General features: G+C 43.7%; 1 protein-coding gene across 1 annotated transcript in view; it reads right to left on the bottom strand.

Moving 5' to 3' along the window:
* CTCF (CCCTC-binding factor) overlaps window positions 1-21,807 on the bottom strand; it is an 82,892-nt gene that overhangs the window by 13,700 nt on the left and 47,385 nt on the right. Inside the window, exons 3-7 of the mRNA XM_039477850.2 lie at window positions 19,507-20,296; window positions 18,993-19,163; window positions 13,276-13,409; window positions 8,130-8,250; window positions 7,372-7,521 (exon numbers count right to left, since the gene is read on the bottom strand). Of these exons, the coding sequence (XP_039333784.1) occupies window positions 7,372-7,521; window positions 8,130-8,250; window positions 13,276-13,409; window positions 18,993-19,163; window positions 19,507-20,287 (1,357 nt within the window). The 5' untranslated portion in view covers window positions 20,288-20,296. The remainder of the gene's footprint in view (window positions 1-7,371; window positions 7,522-8,129; window positions 8,251-13,275; window positions 13,410-18,992; window positions 19,164-19,506; window positions 20,297-21,807) is intronic.

Raw genomic sequence — 21,807 nt, forward strand, 5'->3', positions numbered from 1 at the left:
GCTGGGATTACAGGCGTGCGTCACCATGCCCGGCTAATTTTTGTATTTTAGTAGTGACGGGGTTTCACCATGTTGACCAGGATGGTCTTGATCTCTTGACCTTGTGATCCACCCGCCTCGGCCTCCCAAAGTGCTGGGATTACAAGCGTGAGCCACCGCGCCCGGCCACGATTCTTAATTTTACTCTGGGTGCTATACAGAAAATGAATGAAAAGGCAGAGTAACAGGTGCAGGAAGAATTAAGATTGTTCAAACAAGACAGGTGAGAGAAGATGGTGGCTGGGACAAGCGTGATGCCAATGGGTGTAGATGGATGGAAGGGGAAGAACTGATGAGAGATGGAAGCAGTTGAGTCAACAGGACTTAGTGACTTAGGACTTAGTGACTTAGTCACTTCACCCTACTAAAAGAGGGAAGCAGAAAGTAGATGTCAGGCCTGGAAAACCAGGTAGGTGTTGAGGTCATTTACTGAGACAAGAATAATGGAAGAGGGCTAAAAGACCAAGTTGTTTGTGTTATTTTTGGGGCCAGAGGGATACAGAGAATAGAGAAGTTTTAGACAACTTCAGTTTTAGACATGCTGAATTTGAAATGCCAGAGGCAAAGCAGGGGTGGGATGGCAAAAAACACATGGTTACATAAGTCTAACTCAAAAGAAAGATCTGGAGTAGGAATGTAAATGTACAAGTTGTTAGGATTTGAAAGCAGCTACACTTATCACTGTACCACCAATGCCACAAAGAGTTGTTAGAATCTGACTGAGACCATGGGAGCTACTAAGATCACTAAGGCAAAAAGCAGAATGAGGGAAAAAAAAAAAAGGACAGGTCATGCTTTAAGAAGTCTAAGAGTTGGCCAAGCTCAGTGGCTCACGCCTGTAATCCCAGCACTCTGGGACGCCGAGGCAGGTAGATCACCTGAGGTAAGAAGTTCAAGACCAGCCTGGCCAACATGGTGAAACCCTGTCACTACTAAAAAATACAAAAATTAGCCGGGCATGGTGTTGTATACCTATAAACCTGTAATCTCAGCTACTCAGGAGGGTGAGGCAAGAGAATGGCTTGAACCTAGGAGGTAGAGGTTGCAGTGAGCCAAGGTTGTGCTATTGCACTGCACTCTAGCCTGAGCAACAAAGACTCCATCTGAAAAAAAAAAAAAAAAATCCCAGCACTTTGGAAGGCCAAGGTAGATGGATCGCCTGAGGTCAGGAATTTTGAGACTAGCCTGGCCAACGTATAGTGAAACCCTGTCCCTACTAAAAAATACAAAAATTAGCTGGTTGTGGTGGCATACACCTGTAGTCCCAGCTACGTGGGAAACTGAGGCAGGAAAATCATTTGAACTAGACAGGTGGAGGTTACAGTGAGCCGAGATCCCACCACTCTACTCCAGCCTGGGCAACAGAGCGAAACGCGTTTCTCACACAAAATGCACACGCATACACAAAAGTCTAAACACACATGCGCACACAAACACAAAAGTCTAAGAGCTGGGCCAAGAGTGGTGGGGCTCACACCTGTAATCCCAGCACATTGGGAGGCTGAGGTGAGGGAGTTTGCTTGAGTCCAGGAGTATGAGACTAGCTTGGGCAACATGATGAAACCTTGTCTCTACCAAAAGCTTTTTTTAAAAAATTAGCGATCATTGTGGCATGTGCTTGTGGTCCCAGCTACCAGAGTGGCTGAAGTGAGAGGATCGCTTGAGCCTGAAAGTCGAGGTTGCAGTAAACCAAGATTGTGCCACTGAACTCCAGCCTGGGCAATAGAGCAAGACATTGTCTCAAATAAAAAAAGCAAAATAAAACCTTAGAGTTAAGGCCAGTGAGAGAAAAAAAGGTTAAAACCCGAAAAGGTTGAAAGGAGTAAGAGAAAGAAGAAGAAAACCAACAGGATTTAGTGTCACAGAGGCCAAGGGAAGAAAGTGTTTTGTTTTTGTTTTCGTTTTTTTTTTGAGATGGAGTATCACTCTCATTGCCCAGGATGAAATGCAATGGTGCGACCTTGGCTCACTGCAACCTCCAATTCCCAGGTTCAAGCGTCCTGCCTCAGCCTCCTGAGTAGCTGGCATTACAGATATGTGCCGCCACCACGCCCAGCTAGTTTTTTTGTGTTTAGTAGACGGGATTTCTCCATGTTGGTCAGGCTGGTTTCCAACTCCTGACAAGTGATCTGCCCGCCTTGGCCTCCCAAAGTGCTGGGATTATAGGCATGAGCCACTGCGCCTGGCCTGAAGAAAGCGCTTTAAAGAGGGCCGGATACGGTGGCTCAAGCCTGTAATCCCAGCACTTTGGGAGGCCGAGGTGGGTGGATCACGAGGTCAAGAGATCGAGACCATCCTGGTCAACATGGTGAAACCCCCGTCTCTACTAAAAATACAAAAAATTAGCTGGTCATGGTGGCGTGTGCCTGTAATCCCAGCTACTCAGGAGGCTGAGGTAGGAGAATTGCTTGAACCTAGGAGGCAGAGGTTGCGGTGAGCCGAGATCGCGCCATTGCACTCCAGCCTGGGTAACAAGAGCGAAACTCTATCTCAAAAAAAAAAGTGTTTTAAAGAAAGAGGGTGCTGTCAACTATAAAGAACACTGCTAAGAGATCAAGTCATCTCTTAGGAAGAAGAATGGAAAGGAGTCTTCATCACAACATTCAGAGTGTGGGGTCATTCATGACCTTAAGCAGGAGTCACACCAGAGTGATGGGGAATAAGCCAGACGAGGGAAAGATGAGGAAGAGAAGACTGCGAGGGATGTAACTCTTCATGAAGGCTGGCTGGGAGGAAGAGAAGAGTTAAACCTAGAGAGCTAACACTTTTATATTTTTTATTTAGTTAGTTATAGTTAGTTAGTTATTTGAGATGGAGTCTTGCTCTGTCGCCTAGGCTGGAATGCAAGTTGCAATGATCTTGGATCATTGCAACTTCCCACTCCAGGGTTCAAGTGATTCCAATTCTCCTGCCTTAGCCTCCTGAGTAGCTGGGACTACAGGCGCATGCCACTGTGCCCAGCTAGTTTTTTGTATTTTTAGTACAGACAGGGTTTCACCATATTGGCTAGGATGGTCTCAAACTCCTGACCTCAGACAATCCATCCGCCTTGGCCTCCCAAATTGTTGGGATTACAGGTGTGAGTCACTGCACCAAAGATAGGAGAGGCACAAATATGTTCAGAGTTGAAAGGGAAGACCAAGGAGTGAGATGATGAAGGTGAAAGGTAATGATGATGTATAAAGACTGCCAGGAGGACAGGAGAGTGGGGTTCAGGACAGAGGTGAAGGGACAGAACACAAACAAGAAGAGTACCATCAACTCTCTAGGAGCACACAGGGAAACACAAATGTGGATCCTAGTATAGATTACCAGGTTTATAACAGGAGTATCAATCTTTTGCCTTTATTTTTTAAGTAGGAAGAAAAGGCATTTACTGAGACAAAGGAGGGAGAGAAAAGGGAAGGAAAATTAGAGGTTATATGAGAAAGTAAGAGTAGGGAGCCTGGTGCGGTGGTTCACACCTATAATCCTAGCACTCTGGGAGGCCAACAATGGTGGATCACCTGAGGTCAGGAGTTCAAGAGCAGCCTGGCCAACATGGTGAAACCCCATCTCTAAAAATGAAAACACCCCTCTACTAAAAATACAAAAACCCTATCTATTAAAAATACAAAAATTAGCCACCATGGATAATTTAATTTTTGTATTTTTCAGAGACCCCGGTAGTCTCAGCTACTTGGGAGGCTGAGGCAGGATAAGAGCTTGAACCCAGGAGACAAGAGTTGCAGTGACCTGAGATTGCACCACTGCACTCCAGCTTGAGTGCTAAGCGCAAAACTTGGTCTCAAAAAAAAAAAAAAAAAAAAAAAATTAAGGGCCAGGTGGCTCATGCCTGTAATCCCAACACTTTGGGAGGCCAAGGTGGTTGGATCATCTGAGGTCCAAAGTTCAAGACCGGCCTGGCTGACATGGTGAAACCCCATCTCTGCTAAAATATACAAAACAGAATTAGCCGGACATGGTAGTGTTTGCCTACCAGCAACTCAGGAGGCTGAGGCAGGAGAATCACTTGAACCTGGGATACAAGAGGCTGCAGTCAGCCGAGATTGCACCACCGCACTCCAGCCTGGGCGACAAGAGGGAAACTCCGTCTCAAAAAAAAAAACTTAAAAAAAGTGAAAGTAGGGTGCCCAACTCTATATAGGAAGCACCAAACATTGTGGAAGAACTGGAGCACATCCTACAAGAACAAACAGCTGGAATAGCTAGGAGCAGTGAGGGCCCTACATTTGGGATCATGAATTTATATATTTACAATGCTACAACTTATATTGAGGCGATATCCCACCAAACTTAAAGAGAGCCAATTATTGGGAGTAGATATGAGGTAAGGGAGAGGATGGCTCTAATTTTTTATTTGTTACTCATGTTTATTAGTGTGAAATCTGGCCTGCTTTAAAAGAGGAAAAGGCAACTATTTTAGAATTGGCTTTTTTTTGGGGGGGGGGAGGTGGGGGACAGAATCTCACTCTGTCACCCAGGCTGGAGTACAGTGGCATGATCTCAGCTCACTGCAACCTCCATCCCCTCCCCCAGGTTCAAGGGATTCTCCTGCCTCAGACTCCAGAGTAGCTGGAACTAAAGGCACAAGCCACCACGCCCAGCTAATTTTTTTATTTTTAGTAGAGATGGAGTTTCACCATGTTGGCCAGGATGGTCTTGAACTCCTGACCTGAGGTGATCCACCTGCTTCCGCCTCTCAAAGTGCTGGGATTACAAACATGAGCCACTGTGCCTGGCCAGCTTTTTTTTTTTTTTTTTTTTTTTTTTTTTTTTTTGAGACAGTCTCATGCTCAGTCACCCAGGCTGGAGTGCAGTAGCAAGATGTCAGCTCACTGCAACCTCTGCCTCCAGGATTCAAGGGATTCTCCTGGGATTACAGGCATGTACCACTACATCTGGCTAATGTTTGAGAATCTCGCTCCACTGCCTAGACTGAAGTGTAGCGGCACGCTCTCACACACTGCAACCTCCACCTTCCAGTTTCGAGCCATTCTTTTGCCTCGGTCTCCACAGTGGTTGGGATTACGGGCATTTGCCACCATGCCCAACTTATTTTTGTATTTCTTTAGTAGAAGATGAGGTTTCACCATGTTGGCCAGGCTGGTCTTGAACTCCTAACCTCAAGTGATCCACCCACCTCAGCCTCCTTAGGTGCTGGAATTGCAGGCGTGAGCCACTGCACCCAGCACCCCCCGCCCCCCGTTTATTTTTTTGAGACGGAGTCTTGTTCTGTTGCCCAAGCTCAAGTACAGTGGCACAATCTCGGCTCACTGCAACCTATGCCTCCTGGGTTCAAGTGGTTCTCCTGCCTCAGCCTCCTGAGTAGCTGGGATTAAAGGCATGTGCCACCATGCCTGGCAAAACCTTTGTATTTTTAGAAGAGACTTGGTTTCACCATGTTGGCCATTCTAGTCTCGAACTCCTGGCCTCAAATGATCTGCCCACCTTGGCCTCCCAAAATGCTGGGATTACGGGCATGAGCCACCATACCTGGCCGATAACTATTATTTCATAGCTCGTACGCAATTAAGTGCCTCATAAAGAGCCCATTATGTAGAGTCTAAGAAGTATCATGTGAATATAAAACACTCAAGGTTTTACCTGCGTCACAGTGAGTAATTTTTAAAAATGGGGGCCGGGCACGGTGGCTCAGGCCTGTAATCCCAGCACTTTGGGAGGCCGAGGCGGGTGGATCACGAGGTCAAGAGATCGAGACCATCCTGGTCAACATGGTGAAACCCCGTCTCTACTAAAAATACAAAAAATTAGCTGGGCATGGTGGCGTGTGCCTGTAATCCCAGCTACTCAGGAGGCTGAGGCAGGAGAATTGCCTGAACCCAGGAGGTTGTGGTGAGCCGAGATTGCGCCATTGTACTCCAGCCTAGGTAACAAGAGCGAAACTCCGTCTAAAAAAAAAAAAAAAAAAAATGGCCAATTCAGACAGTAGCCTGATGGTTCACACACACTACATGGGAGGCACCACTGGGTTAGATTTTAGTTTCTATGTGACACAAATGTAAAATTTTTTTTTTTTTTTTTTTTCAGGACAGAACCTCAGGAAATATTTAATTTCTAACACAAAGCTCCTAATAGCTGACTAGAGCGAATGTGTGACTCATGGGTCTTATGTGGAGCCCAAAGTCCTTTACTTCAAACTCATGGTTTCATCTTCAAAATATATGTGACATTGGCCAGGCACAGTGACTCACATGAGGTCAGGAGTTCGAGACTAGCCTGGCCAACATGGTGTAACCCCGTTTCAACTAAAAATACAAAATTAGCTGGGCGTGGTGGCAAGAGCCTGTAATCCCAGTTACTCAGGAGGCTGAGGCAGGAAAATCGCTTGAATCCAGGAGGTGGAGGTTGCAGTGAGCCAAGACTGTGCCACTGTACTCCAGCCTGGCCAGAGAGCCAGGCTCCCATCTCGGGGAGGTGGAGGGAAACAGCTAAATTTCATAAAGTTTCCTCAGAACTCTTTTGAGTAAAACCAATGCTGCAGTAAGACAGGCCATGTTTATATTGTGGCTGGGCAGCCTGCTACTATGGCCTGGGTAACTTGTATACACCCTAGTGAGAAGCAGCTGAGTAGGACTCGAGAGTACCTAGCTTCGTTTGCCACCCAGAAGCTGTGTTGCAAAGCTTTGGTAAAGACAGCTCTCTGAGCCTTAGGCTTATCACCTATAAAATCAGAGTAAGCCTTCATTACTTCATATGGTTGTTGTGAAGATCAATGAGCAAATGAAGTAAAATAAAATAAGCAAACTACACCAATGTAACTAATAAATGTACAATGGACAATATTATTTCTGTTCTGAATAAAAAAAACACAGCAGGCAATCCAAGTGACTATCTTTCAGTATGAGTTACACTGTTATTAATAAACTGTCTCTATGTAAACTCTAGTTTATGCACAGAAATACAGTTACCACTAAACCAATAAAACACTCATTACTTAGAGAAAGTACAAATGTTCTCAAAAATAAAATAAAATAGATTGACCTGAGTTTGAATCATACTATGTTACTTCCCTATGTGGGGAAGGAGGGCTACTAATTAAAGGTGTACTCTGATTCCTTCCATCACAGCTCCCATTAATTTGTAGATGAGTTTTATTCAGGACAGAATCTTGTGGCCTGACTGCAGTTAAGAAAAACAGGTAAGGAGGAGGAAAAAAAAAAAAGCAGCTAAGCAATGGCTTTACTGACAGGCCATTCCTATAAATAATATTTGTGAGAGTCAGAAGGTAAAGTTATTTATGATCCCCATATTTTGAAATATAAATCCTTCAAAACATTTTTTTCACCTGTCACTAGTTAATCTACTTACCCAAATCACTTTTTCGGGCTATGACTGTGTCACAGTGGGGACAGTGGAATTTGGCCACATTTTCTGTGTGCTTCTGTAAAATGTGCATCTTCATGGTACCACTTTGGGTAAATCGAGCATGACAAATATAACATTCATAAGGCTTTTCCCCTTTAAAGACAATACAGAACACATGAAATGAAATTAACACTGTAATGGGAGGGTAACTCAGGTAGCAGATATGCTACACCACAGAGAATCTACAGGTCTTAGGAAGGCTGAGGCTCAGTCCCAGTGCCCTGATCACATCTACCTTCAGATATGGCCAAGTCCTGAACTGCTGCTGGCCCTGGCCACCTCTGCTCTAACCAGCTCTGCTCCAGAATCCTCCAAATTATAGCAATGCTTTTGGGGAGACTGAATGAAGAAACCACAAGTTTTTCTTTTTAGGAAAAAACAGTAGGAAAACTGAATAAGGTGGGTTAGGAAATCTATCTAGACTTTTAAAGTCCATTTTAACTTCATTTCTCCCTTAAAAAGTATTATTTTCATGTTGTAGGCAGATTCCAGTTGAACAAAACAAAACGTACTATTCTCTAATATATTTTCAGAAAAATGGATTTACAGGATATGCCAGAGAAGCATTCATCAATTCCACACTACTTTCAGGCCAGTCTTCTAGTCACGTAAACAATGGAGGGCACACAGTGGTCCACAGGGTCCCTTGAGATTGACTGAAAAGCAGCTTATTAACACAACAAGGAGAGGAGAAGTCCTACCTGAATGGGTTCTCATGTGCCTTTTCAGCTTGTATGTGTCCCTGCTGGCATAACTGCACAAACTGCACTGAAATGGACGCTCTCCAGTATGAGAGCGAATATGACGTTTTAATTTGCTGACCTGAAATACGAAAGCAACCAAACTTTACACTTCTGTTAACACAGTCTGCAACATGAGCACTGTAGGTTAGGCACAAAAGCTTAGCTTTGGGGCACTGAAATATAGAATACGAAGTTTAAAAAATAATCTTCTTCCCTCTTCATTATTTGTAAACTTTGCTTCTTGAATCCATATCATTATCTAAGAGAAGTGGAAATGAATTCGGGTGTAGATGAGTCAAGACTGGTCATTACTTGGGAGGCCAAGGTGGGCAGATCATCTGAGGTCAGGAGTTCGAGACCAGTCTGGCGAATGTGGTGAAACCCCTATCTCTACTAAAAAACACAAAAATTAGCCAGACATGGCAGCAAAATCCCAGCTACTCGGGAGGCTGAGGCTAGAGAATCGCTTGAACCCAGGTGGTGGAGGCTGCAGTGAGCCAAGATCGTGCCATTGCACTCCAGCCTGGGCAACAAGAGGGAAACTGTCTCCAAAAAAAAAAAAAAAAAAAAAAAAAAAAAAAAAAAAAAAAAAAAAAAAAGATTGGTCACTACTAATAATTGTTTAAGCTGGGTGGTAGGCACACGAGAACATATTACATTCTTTACTACGACATGTTTAAAATTTTCCATATATTTAAAATAATCCATGCCTATTTACAGATCAATTTTTTCCAAATCCTGAATCTGAGTTATTGAGTACATGTTTTAATTCCACTCATCCTCTTTTCCTATCATTAGCATTTCCTAGATAAGCCAGGCTGAAGCGGCCTCTCATCTATCGGCCTCACCATTATCCATGCTTTTAGTCCCCTGCTAGATACCTTACACTAAAACAGTGATTTTCAAACTTGATTCTACCAACTGCTTTGAGGGCACCTGTAATCCCAGCACTTTGGCAGGCCATGGCGTGTGGATTACTTGAGGTCACGAGTTTGAGACCAGCCTGGGCAACATGGCAAAACACTGTCTCTACAAAAAATACAAAAATTAGATGGGCATGGCGGCACATGCTTGTAGTCCCCGCTCTGTGAGGGACAGCTAAGGTGGGAGGACCACCCAAGCCCCGGAGATTAAGGCTACAGTGAGCTGTGATCACACCACTAGACTCCAGCCTGGGTGACAGAGAGACCTTGTCCCCGACGCAACTCCCACCCCAAAGTACTTTGAAAATTCACTAATGTTTCCATGTTTGTTTCAAAACATTTAAAAAGCATTCCAATTTTAAGAAAACAACCGTACTCATAAGTGGTTTTTGTTCTTTTTTTTTTTTTTTTTTTTTTTAAGAGTTCTGCTCTTGTTGCACAGGCTGGAATGCAATGGTGGCATGATCTTGGCTCAACGAAACCTCCTCCTCCCGGATTCAAGTGATTCTCCTGCCTTAGCCTCCTGAGGAGCTGAGATTACAGGCATGCACCACCACGCCCAGCTAACTTTGTATTTTTAGTAGACAGGATTTCTCCATGTTGGTCAGGCTGGTTTCAAACTCCTGACCTCAGGTGATCTGCCTGCCTCAGCCTCCCAAAGCGCTGGGATTACAGGTGTGAGCCACAGCACCCAGGTTTTTTTTTTTTTTGAGACAAAGTCTCACTATTGCCCAGGCTGGGGTGCAGTGGTGGCATGATCTTGGCTCACTGCAACCACTGACTCCCAGGTTCAAGCAGCTCTCCTGCCTCAGCCTCCCATGTAGCTAGGCCTACATGTGCCCACCACCATGACTAATCTTTGTGTTTTTAGTAGAGATGGGGTTTCATCAAGTTGGCCAGGCTGGTCTCGAATTCCTAACCTCAGGCGATCCACCCACTTCGGCGTCCCCAAGTACTGGGATGACAGGCATGAGCCACCACACCCAGCCACACTCATAAGTTTTACACACCAAGTTTTCACACACATAAGTTGTTAACTATCCTAACAGCACTACTAGTTCTCTTCCTTCGACTTCCCTGTGTATAACCTGTTAACTTCTATATGCACCAGAACCTACTCTGTTCCAATGAGCTATCTATCTATTCCTGCTGCAAAATCACACTGGCTTCATTTACTAGAGTTTTACAAAATACAATGGCATAAGCCCCTCGTTCTATTTTCAAAGTTTTCTTAGTCATTCACATTTATTCTTCCAGCTGAAAGTCAGAATCACCTTGTAATGCTTCTTCATTTATTCATGTCCTTTGGAAAAGTTTCTGAGGTTTTCTTCACATAGATTTCAGAGATACTGTTTTTGGTTGTTCAGTTTATCCTTAAATTGTTACACTGCTATTAGAGTTTGAACCATTTCTTTCTTTCTTTCTTTTTCTTTTTTTGATAGACTCTCGCTCTGTCACCCAGGCTGGAGTGCAACGGTGAGATCTCAGCTCACTGCAACCTCAACCTCCCAGGTTCAAGTGATTCTCCTGCCTCAGCCTCCCAACTGGGATTACAGGCACCTGCCACCAAGCCTGGCTAATTTTTGCACTTTTAGTAGACATGGAATTTCACAATGCTGGCCAGGCTGGTCTCAAATTTCTGACCTCTTGATCCACCTGCCTAAGCCTCCCAAAGTGTGGGGATATTAGGCATGAGCCACCGCACCAGGCTGAATTTGAACCGTTTCATACCTTCCTGTCACTACTATAGTTACTGACTTCTGTATGCTTATCTTGTATCTGGCCAGCAAACTGAACTCTTATTACTCTAAGTTTTTTGACTCTGATACTCTTTTTTTTTTTTGAGACGGAGTTTCACTCTTGTTACCCAGGCTGGAGTGTAATGGCGCGATCTTGGCTCACCGCAACCTCCGCCTCCTGGGTTCAAGCAATTCTCCTGCCTCAGCCTCCTGAGTAGCTGGGATTACAGGGACGTGCCACCATGCCCAGCTAATTTTTTGTATTTTTAGTAGAGATGGGGTTTCACCATGTTGACCAGGATGGTCTCGATCTCTCGACCTCGTGATCCACCCGCCTCGGCCTCCCAAAGTGCTGGGATTACAGGCTTGAGCCACCGCGCCCAGCTTTCTTTTTTTTTTTTTTTTTTTTTTGAGACGGAGTTTCGTTCTTGTTACCTAGGCTGGAGTGCAATGGCGCGATCTCGGCTCACCGCAACCTCCGCCTCCTGGGTTCAGGCAATTCTCCTGCCTCAGCCTCCTGAGTAGCTGGGATTACAGGCACCCGCCACCATGCCCAGCTAATTTTTTGTATTTTTAGTAGAGACGGGGTTTCACCATGTTGACCAGGATGGTCTCGATCTCTTGACCTCGTGATCTACCCGCCTCGGCCTCCCAAAGTGCTGGGATTACAAGCTTGAGCCACCGCGCCCGGCCGACTCTGATACTCTTAAGAGTTTCTCTGTAAGCAAATCTTTCTGCAAGAAATGACAGTTTTATCTTTCCATTAATAATTCATTTCTTATTTTATTCTATCGGCTAGGATTTCCAGTACAATGTTTAAACAGTAAAACAGTAACATTAAGAATGAATATCTCACCATAGTCCAGATTTTAATGGAAATACTTTCAATGTTTCAGAATTAATTAGGATGAGTTTATTATACATTTCTGGTATATATGCATCTTTCTTTTTTGAGGCAGAGTGTCACTGGTTGCCCAGGCTGGAGTGCAGTGGCAAGCTCTTGCCTCAATGCAACCTACACCTCCCAGGTTCAACTGATCCTCCTGCCTCAGCCTCCTGAGTAGCTGAGACTACAGGCACGCGTCACTATGCCCAGCTAATTTTTGTATTTTTAGTAGAGATGGGGTTTCATCATGTTGGCCAGGTTGGTCTCGAACTCCTGACCTCAGGTGATTTGCCCATATCAGCCTCCTAAAGTACTCGGATTACAAGTGTGAGACACTGCACCCGATCTATATGCATCATATTAAAGAAGTTTTCTCCTGCACTTAACTTGCTTGGACATTAAACAGTAATTAATGATTACTGAATTCAAGCTCTCATCTACAGAAATAATTGTATGGTTTTTCCTCAAACCTTCAATGTAATATACATCAATAATTTCCTAACGATAAAAGTATGCTTGTGTTTTAGATATATTCAATATCTCTTTTTTTTTTAGAACTCATTACTAAATTAGGTTGGCTCACTGGCTAATAGAATTTTTGCTTCTCTCAACTTTTCTTTTTGGTAGTTTTCTTACCCAGTTTTGGTAACAGAGTAGCTTCAAATAATAAAATTGATAAACCTAACATTTAAAAATGCTCTGGGTACAGTTGTTTCTTCAAAGTTTGGTAGAATTTGCCCGTACTAACATGTGAAACTGGTACTTTTTTATCTGAGACAGAGTTTCACTCTTATTGCCCAGGCTGGAGTGCAGTGGCGAAGATTTGGCTCACTGCAACCTCCATCTCCCAGTTTCAAGCAATCTCTTGCCTCAGTCTCCTGAGTAGCTGGGATTACAAGCATACGCCACCGCGCCTGGCCAATTTTGTATTTTTCAGTAGAGACAGGGTTTCTCCACGTTGGTCAGGCTGGTCTTGAACTTCCAACCTCAGGTGATCTATCCACCTTGGCCTCCAAAAGTACTGGGATTCTAGGTGTGAGCCACCACACATGGCCAGAAACTGGTACTTTTTTTTGTTTGTTTTGGGAGTCTTGCTCTGTTGCGCAGGCTGGAGTGCACTGACATGATCTTGGCTCACTGCAACCTCCACCTCCTCCCAGGTTCAAGCAATTCTCTGCCCTAACCTTCCAAGTAGCTGGGATTACAGGTGCCCGCCAACATGCCTGGCTAATTTTTTTGTATTTTTAGTAAAGAGAGGGTTTCACCATCTTGGCCAGGCTGCTCTTGAACTTCTGAGTTTGTGATCCACCTGCCTTGGTCTCCCAAAGTGCTGGGATTACAAGTGTGAGCCACCGCGCCCAGTCTGGTACTCTTTTTATCAGGTACATCTTTCCTACTCATCATAAGCTTTTTGGGGGAGGGTGTTGTGTGGGACTGTCAAGAATTCACTAACATTTTTCGACCTTATCTTAAGTCCGTTTGGGTAGTTAGAGCCTTGGACTGAAATAAATCATGGTCTGCCTAAGAGAGATACCAACAAAAAGTTCAACACTCACTTCTACACTGGCATAATCACACATGGAACACTTGAATGGCTTCTCGTGGGTGTGTTTATAACGACGATGCCGAACCAATTCTCCACTGGTCACAAAGGCCATGTCGCAGTCTGGGCACTTGTGAGGACGAGTACCTAGAGAAAAGATGGAATAACATGAAGAGCAAGATCAAGAGAACAGTTAATGACAGAGTTCAATGTGTGGCACAGAAATGCTGTGTGATTGGACCCTAGTCATCCCATCAACTGCACTGGGTTGAAAGTAGTTCCAAAAGCTATGGGAGGCCCTCAATGAATTTATAATACTAACTCCAGGATATTAGAACACATGCCAAACATTTAGTTTCTCTTAATCACCCATCCAAATCTGCTGCCTTTGAATATAAAAACCTTCTTCTTCCTATTTTGTGAATATCCTGGTCATTATGGATTAAAAGTTTATAATAGAGACTAGGTTTGGCGGCTCACACCTGTAATCCCAGAACTCTGTGAACCCAAGAGTTTGAAACCAGCCTGGGCAACAAAGCAAGAGCCCGTCTCTTTTAAACCACCACCACCACCAACAAAAAAACCCTTCAAGTACAGGTTAGAGAATTAATGAGTATTTGACACGAGATCCTTTTGCAAAACAGATCTGTTTTATGACTATAAACATAGAGCCACTGGGCTGTCCATATTCTGAAATTTTCTTTTAAAAACACAAGCAGGCTAGGTGCAGAGGCTTACCCTAATAATGCCAGCACTCTGAGAGGCCGAAGCAGATGGATCACCTGAGATGGGGAGTTGGAGACCAGCCTGACCAACATGGAGAAACACTTGTCTCCACTAAAAATACAAAATGAGATGGTTGTGGTGGCACATGCCTGTAATCCCAGCTACTCAGGAAACTGCGGCAGAAGAATCGCTTAAACCCAGGAGGCGCAGGTTATAGTGAGCTGAGATAGTGCCACTGTACTCCAGCCTGGGCAACAAAAGCGAAACTCCATCTCTAAAATAAAACACAAGCATACAGCTTGTTTTCTGTATATATCTGTCATGATAAGGGATTTCAGAGGCTTATCACAGGCTTTACATAGTATTGTCTTTTATGTGATTTAAACAAATTATTTTCAAATATCTATGTCCAATATGCTGTGATCATTCTGAATGTCAATTCATCCAATATTTAAACATTTTTATGAATAATACACACTCTACATTTCTTGTTGTCTTTCTCTGAAGTAATCTTAGAGGCAAAACTGACAGCACAATGCAGTGCTAGTTTCACAGACTAGTAAATCATCTGTAATTGTGGGCAGCAGGTAAGGGGTGACAGCAAAATAGTCCCAAACACTAAAACCAAAGGAAGGCTGCCTTTGAGAACAGAATTAGGAAGAGCCACAATGTAATGAATGGAACCAGCCATCTGAAGAAATGATTCTCTTTGACAATGAAGAAAATGCTGGAGAGCAATAAAAACTGGAATACAATAAAAACTAAGCAATTCCAAGAAATGTTCTTTTGTTCATTCAATTTGCTTCTTTAGTACCACTAAGGATCCACAGTAAAGCACAGAATTCTTCCTGTGAAAAGTGTATATACTCTGGTAATACAGATAAGTAAAATAATTAACAAGAGAATAAAAAGTAGGATCCAGTTTTCGTTTCTTTGTGTTTTTGAGACAGGGTCTTCCTCTGCTGCTCAGCTGGAGTGCAGTGATATGATCAAGACACACTATAGCGTTGATTTCCCAGACTCAAGAGATCCTTCTACTTCAGCTTTTCCAGTAGCTGAGACTACAGTTTTGTAACACCACGCCTGGCTTTTTTATATTTTGTCATGTTGCCCAGTCTTGTTTCAAACTCCTGGACTCAAGCAATCCTCCTGCCTCGGCCTCCCAAAATGCTAGGATTACAGGTGTGAGCCACTATGCCTGGTCTTCTTTCAAAACCAAGTAAGCTAAAAAATAAATGCCAGTGGCCAGGTGCAGTGGCTCACACCTGTAATTCCTGGTGATCCAAGGCAGTCAGATCACGAGGTCAAGATTGAGACCATTTTGGCCAACATGGTAAAACCTCGTCTCTACTAAAAATGTAAAAATTACCTGGGTGTGGTGGTGGGTGCCTGTAGTTCCAGCTATTCAGGAGGCTGAGGAGGAGAATCACTTGAACGCAGGAGGCGGAGGTCGCAGTGAGCCAAGATCGCGCCACTGCACTCCAGCCTGGCAACAGAGTGAGACTCTGTCTCAAAAAACATAACAATTAGGCTGGGCACAGTGGCTCATGCATGTAATCCCAGAACTTTGGGAGGCCAAGGCGAGTGGATCACCTGAGGTCAGGAGTTGAAGACCAGCCTGGCCAACATAGTGAGACCTCACCTCTTTAAAAATAAAAAAATAAAAATAAAATAAATAAATGCTGGTATTTGCCTAGTACTAGCCAGGGGAGAAAGAGGCCTGCTTCTGACAGACATAAGCATGGCAATTAGCAAAGAAGTGGTCACTGCTGTGGGGCAGGGATTTCCATGGCTGTATTACATGACCAGCTACATCCCTTTGCTCGAGGCCCTAGCCTCCTTTTTTCCTTTTTTGACATGAATTATCTTGCTCTGTCACCCAAGCTGTAGTGCAGTGGCATGATTTTGGCTCACTACAATCTATGCCTTTCAGGTTGAAGCAATTCTTCTGCCTCAGCCTCCCAAGTAGCTGGGAATACAGGTGCATGCCACCACACCTGGCTAATTTTTATATTTCTAGTGGAGATGGGATTTCACCATATTGACGAGACTGGTCTCAAACTCCTGACCTCAAGTGATCCGCCCACCTCAGCCTCCCCAGGTGTGGAGATTACAGTTGTGAGCCACCATGCCCAGCCATCAAGGCCCATTTTTACCAAGTCAGCTTTCGATTGCTACAGCATTTTTGTTTTGTTTTTTTTTTTTTTTTTTTGAGACGGATTTTCACTCGTTACCCAGGCTGGAGTGCAATGGCGCGATCTTGGCTCACCACAACCTCTGCCTCCTGGGTTCAGGCATTCTCCTGCCTCAGTCTCCTGAGTAGCTGGGATTACAGGCACGTGCCACCATGCCCAGCTAATTTTTTGTATTTTTAGTAGAGACGGGGTTTCACCATGTTGACCAAGATGGTCTCAATCTCTTGACCTCGTGATCCACCCGCCTCAGCCTCCCAAAATGCTGGGATTACAAGCTTGAGCCACTGCGCCTGGCCTTTTTTTTTTTTTTTTTTTAAAAACAGAGTCTTCCTCTGTCGTCCAGGCTGGAGTGCAGTGGTGTGATCTCCACTCACCACAACTTCTGCTTCCTGGATTCAAGTGAGTCCTGTTTCAGCTTTCCGAGTAGCTGCTGGGACTACAGGCACATGCCACCACTCCCGGCTAATTCTTTTATTTTTAGTAGAGACGGGGTTTTGCCACATTGGCTAGGATGGTCTTGAACTCCTGACCTGAGGTGATCCACCCGCCTCAGCCTCTCAAAGTGCTGGGATTATACACAAGAGCCACCACATTTGGCCAATACAGGATCTTAACAAAGGCAAAGGCACCTCCTAGAATGCAATACAACTGCATCTGGAACATAAAAAGGTGTAATTCTCACCATAAAACGATACTCTTGGTGTATCATGCCTCTGCTCTTGAGGGTTTTGTTGGTAGGGATCAGTCCTGCCAAATCTGAGTAACCCAGACAGACTACACCTCTTATTTTCAAAGCTGGAGATTAGACAGAGAAAACTGACATCAAGGCACACCCATCTTGGGTAGTCCTGTTACGGGGCCAGTTATTTATTTATTTATTTTGTAAGGCAGAGTCTTGCTCTGTCACCTAGGCTGGAGTGCAGTGGCACGATCCTGGCTTAATGCAACCTCTGCCTCCCGCATTCAAGTGATTGTCCTGCCTTAGCCACCCAAGTAGCTGGGTTTACAGGTGTGCACCACCACACCCAGCTGATTTTTGTATTGTTAGTAGAGAGGAGGTTTTGCCATTCTGGCCAGGCTGGTCTCAAACTCCTGTCCTCAAGTGACATACACCCACTGGCCTCCCAAAGTGCTGGGATTACCTAGTTACTTTTATTTAGTCATATGCCTCATCCTAGTGTTTTCAAAGTACCAAATAAAGCATATTATCAAGTGTCTGAGTAGAAATTGGGGAGAAGTTAAGAAGTTACTAAGTCACATTAGTGAAGAATGCACTCATGTACAGCATACTGTTTGTGATTAACACCTACTTGATCATGGTCACTGGACAGCCAGCACAAAAAATCTAAAACAAAAGTTGTCATTAGAAATTTTTTTCTTTTTAAAAATTTTTTATTTTTTAAAGAGACGGGGTCTTGCTATGTTGCCCAGGCTGGAGTGCAGTGGCTATTCACAGGCGCGATCCAAAAACTGATCAGCACAAGAGTTTTGACCTGCTCCATTTCTGACCTGGGCTGGTTCACCACTCCTTAGGCAACCTGGTGGTCCCTCGTTCCTGGGAGGTCACCATACTGATGCCGAACTTACTGCGGACACCCAATCGGCATAGCGCACTACAGCCCACAACTTGTCAAGTGATTCTCCCACCTCAGCCTCCCGAGTAGCTGGGACTACAGGCATGTGCCACAGTGCCCAGCATCATTAGAAATTTTTAAAAGCCTAAAAAACAAAAACAGGAGTTGTCATATAAAATGAAGTCGAGAATATGAATAGAAGAAAGTTATTCTGCATGAAAAATCATGTGAGAAGACTTGTAGCCAAGTGCCTACACTGAGATAAACAGCCCAGAGGAGCTTAAAAACAGGTTTAGTACACAGAGTCCCTCCACTTTAGAGACCTCTTGGAACCTGGCCACAGCCACCATAAGGCTAGTATCAGAATAACTGAACAGTGAAGTACGTAAGGTGCTCAAACAAATGTGTGAATTTTTAGAATAATGCCTTAAGTTTTCCATTCTGAAATTACTTATCTTCCTTGATGTGAAACAACCAGAAACAAAAAATGTCTTTTTATTTTGTTTTTGAGATAGAGTCTCACTCTGTCGCCCAGGCTGGAGTGTAATGGTGCAATCTTGGCTCACTGCAACACCTGCCTCCTGGGTTTCAAACTATTCTCCTGCCTTAGCCTCCTGAGTAGCTGGGATTACAGGCACCCGTCACCACACCTGGATAATGTTATGTGTTTCTAGTAGACAGATGGAGTTTCGCCATGTTGGCCAGGCTGGTATCCAACTTCTGGTCTCAAGTGATCCACCTGCCTTAGCTTTTTCAAAGTGCTGGGATTACAGGCATCAGTCACTGTGTCTGGCCTTTTTTATTTTTATTTTTTAAAATAAAAGGTAGGATGTCACTTCTATTTCTTTTTAAATTTTGTTTTTTAAAAGACAGGGCTACACCTGGCTGGTCTCGAACTCCTCAGGTAATCCACCTGCCTTGGCCTCCCAAAGTGCTGGGATTACAGGTGTGAGCCACCGCGCCAGGCCATCACTTCTATTTCTAATATTCTTCCTCATATTGCTTGAGACATTTTTAAAGAAATAGGGCGTTGTTACTTTTCATTAAATTTTCTTTACATTTGTCAATAATAACTAAGTCCAAATGTTTACAGTAAAATCAAGATTACAAAAAGGACATCATAAAAAATAATAAAAACTTCCTTTAAATTCTCGCTAGAGTGAGCTTGAATGATACTAAAAAGCCAAGTCTGAACATTTGCTGTTGTAGTCCCCAACATTCTCATCCAGCAGCACCTGTGTGTGTGTTAAGGTGATTCCTCAGGAGGGTGACTGTTCTGAATGCCCTGCCGCAGAGATGGCACTTGTGTGGTCTCTCATCAGTGTGGCTTTTCATGTGACGATCCAAATTTGAACGCCGTGGACAAGTGTAACTGCAAAGCTCACACTGGAATGTCTTCTTTACACCTATATGCAAAATAAAACACTTACTTGCTGCAGATTTTCAAAGTGTTAAGATTAATCCTTATCTTAAATTTCTACAAATATATTTTATTAGCTTTTAATAACAAAACCAATATAAGTCATATTAAGTCATAATTCCCATGTTACTAATACATTTACTTCTTCTTTAGGATTAAAAGAAGAGCACTCAATCTGGAAAAAACTTCTTTCAGACTGATTTTAAAGAGTGGTACCCACATAACCACCTTTTACAATTACAGTTAATGTAAAACAATGTGCATGTGCACTGTGCTGTGTGCTTATCCCAAAATGGTTTTATAAAACCACTATGATAAACTTGTTTTACCTTTCTTTTTAATTTTTGTTGGCTTTGGAGGCTTCATATTACCAACCACTTTCTCTGCATTAACCTCTGATAGCAGACCCTCCTGCTGTTCTTCCTCAAAATCATAGACAGACACATCCACATCTTTGCCCTCCTCTGTGTAACGCAGTTTGCTCTTTTTGGTTTTCTTTGTTTTTTTGGCTGGTGGCTGATAGTCTGGGTCTTTTTGCCAACTAGGATCTTCCTGGGGTGGAAGTTCCCCTTGTTCTAGTGTCTCCACCTCTCCATTGGCCCCCACTTTAACCACCTGAAAACCTTCAGGCAAGGGTAAGGTGTGGCATATCATGGGTTCACTTTCCGCAAGGCCCTCTTTAGACACTTCATTCTCATAAGCCCCCTGGAGTTCTTCTACTGAAGTAGTAGCAACAGGTACAGTCACAGGAACAGGTACTTGAACAAGCTGAAGCTCTCCTATGTTTATGGGCTGTTCCTCCATATTTACAACCTGTAAAGTTATAATCTGGGTATCGTCCACAGCAGCCTCTGCTTCTGGAGCCACTGTACCCTCCATTACTTCAGTCTTCATCTGAAGAAGGGTGGGGTCCAACTGTTCCATCATTACCATCTGTACACTGCTGTTGACATCCTGGACCACCTCACCCCCATCTGTCTGGTTTTGGGGTAGGTGGCAGGCATCTTCTTCCTGGCCCCCTTCCCGGCGTCTCTGGTAAGTTTTTCTCTCTTTTCCTTTAATAAAAGTTTCGGACTCCTCCACAATGGCTTCGACTGCCTCACCTTCCATTTCCCCTTCCTTTATTAAGGGAGAACACAGATGGTTATGTAAAGCAAAGCATGTCTAAATAAAAACATACATTTTTAAACAAAAAGACCATGGTGAATGAATCAGGCCTCAATGGTTAATATTAAAAAAGACACAACAGACATTATGTGCCTCTTGATGGAAGAAAAAAACACAACCTATAAAGCAATCTTGTCAAACAAACCCAAAACCTCTGAAACCAATCAAGTCTCTAGTTCCAACCCCAATTAACAGAAAATTGGTGATTGAGGGTGTTAAATTACAGTACAGGGATTAAGTCAGTGATATCCATACTGAGGGAAACACTACAAGATTATATTCAGTTTCTTCCTGCAAATAAATAACAAGAAGAATATAAGGGAAGATTGGAGGGAGAACCAGTAGATCACTGGTTCTCAGCCTGGGGTGACTTGCCTCTAGGAACATCTGGCTAAGACATTTTTGGTTGTCCCTACTGGGCTGGGATGTGCTACTGATATCTAGTGGGTGGAGGCTAGAGATGCTATTAAGCATCCTCTAAAGCACAGGTCAGTTCTCCACCACAAAGAACTATCAGGCTCAAGATGTCAAGAGCACTGCGAATGAGACACTCTGAAACAGAGAAAAGAGTCTTGAGACAGTAATCAATCACAATGAATGATTCTTTGGATCCTGATTCAAACCAATAAATGGTGAAAAAAAATGTGACACAAGACAATTAGAAATTTCAACTGGATATCTGATGATATTAAAGAATTACTAACAAAACTAGTTTAAATCTTATGCATGTAGTGGGGAAGACACTGGTCAAATGACATAAAATTTCAGTCAGTGGGCATAAGTTCAAGAGATCTATTGTATAACATGACTATTATAGTTAATAATAATGTATACCTGAAGATAACTGAAAGTTGATTTTTAAGTGTTCTCATCACAAAAAATGACACCGATGTGAGATAATGCACATGTGAATTAGCTTAATTTTCTGCAAAGATGGGGTCTTGCCATGTTTCTAAGCAGGCCTTGAACCCCTGGGCTCAAGCAATCCTCCCACCTAGGCCTCCCAAAGTGCTGGAATTACATGTGTGAGCCACTGTACCTGGCCATGCCAATGTTTTATAAAAAGCTTTATTAAGGTAGACAGGCACAGTGGCTCATGCCTGTAATCCCAGCACGTTCGAAGGCCGAGGCAGATGGATCACCTAAGGTCGGGAGTTCGAGACCAGCCTGACCAACATGGAAACCACCTCCCCCACCTTTTTTTTTTTTGAGACGTTTTGCTCTTGTTACCCAGGCTGGAGTGCAATGGCGCGATCTTGGCTGACCGCAACCTCCGCCTCCTGGGTTCAGGCAATTCTCCTGCCTCAGCCTCCTGAGTAGCTGGGATTACAGGCACACGCCACCATGCCCAGCTAATTTTTTGTATTTTTAGTAGAGACGGGGTTTCACCATGTTGACCAGGATGGTCTCGATCTCTTGACCTCATGATCCACCCGCCTTGGCCTCCCAAAGTGCTGGGATTA

The sequence above is a fragment of the Saimiri boliviensis genome, chromosome 1 (assembly GCF_048565385.1).
Source record: "Saimiri boliviensis isolate mSaiBol1 chromosome 1, mSaiBol1.pri, whole genome shotgun sequence".
NCBI classification, from domain to species: Eukaryota; Metazoa; Chordata; class Mammalia; order Primates; family Cebidae; genus Saimiri; species Saimiri boliviensis.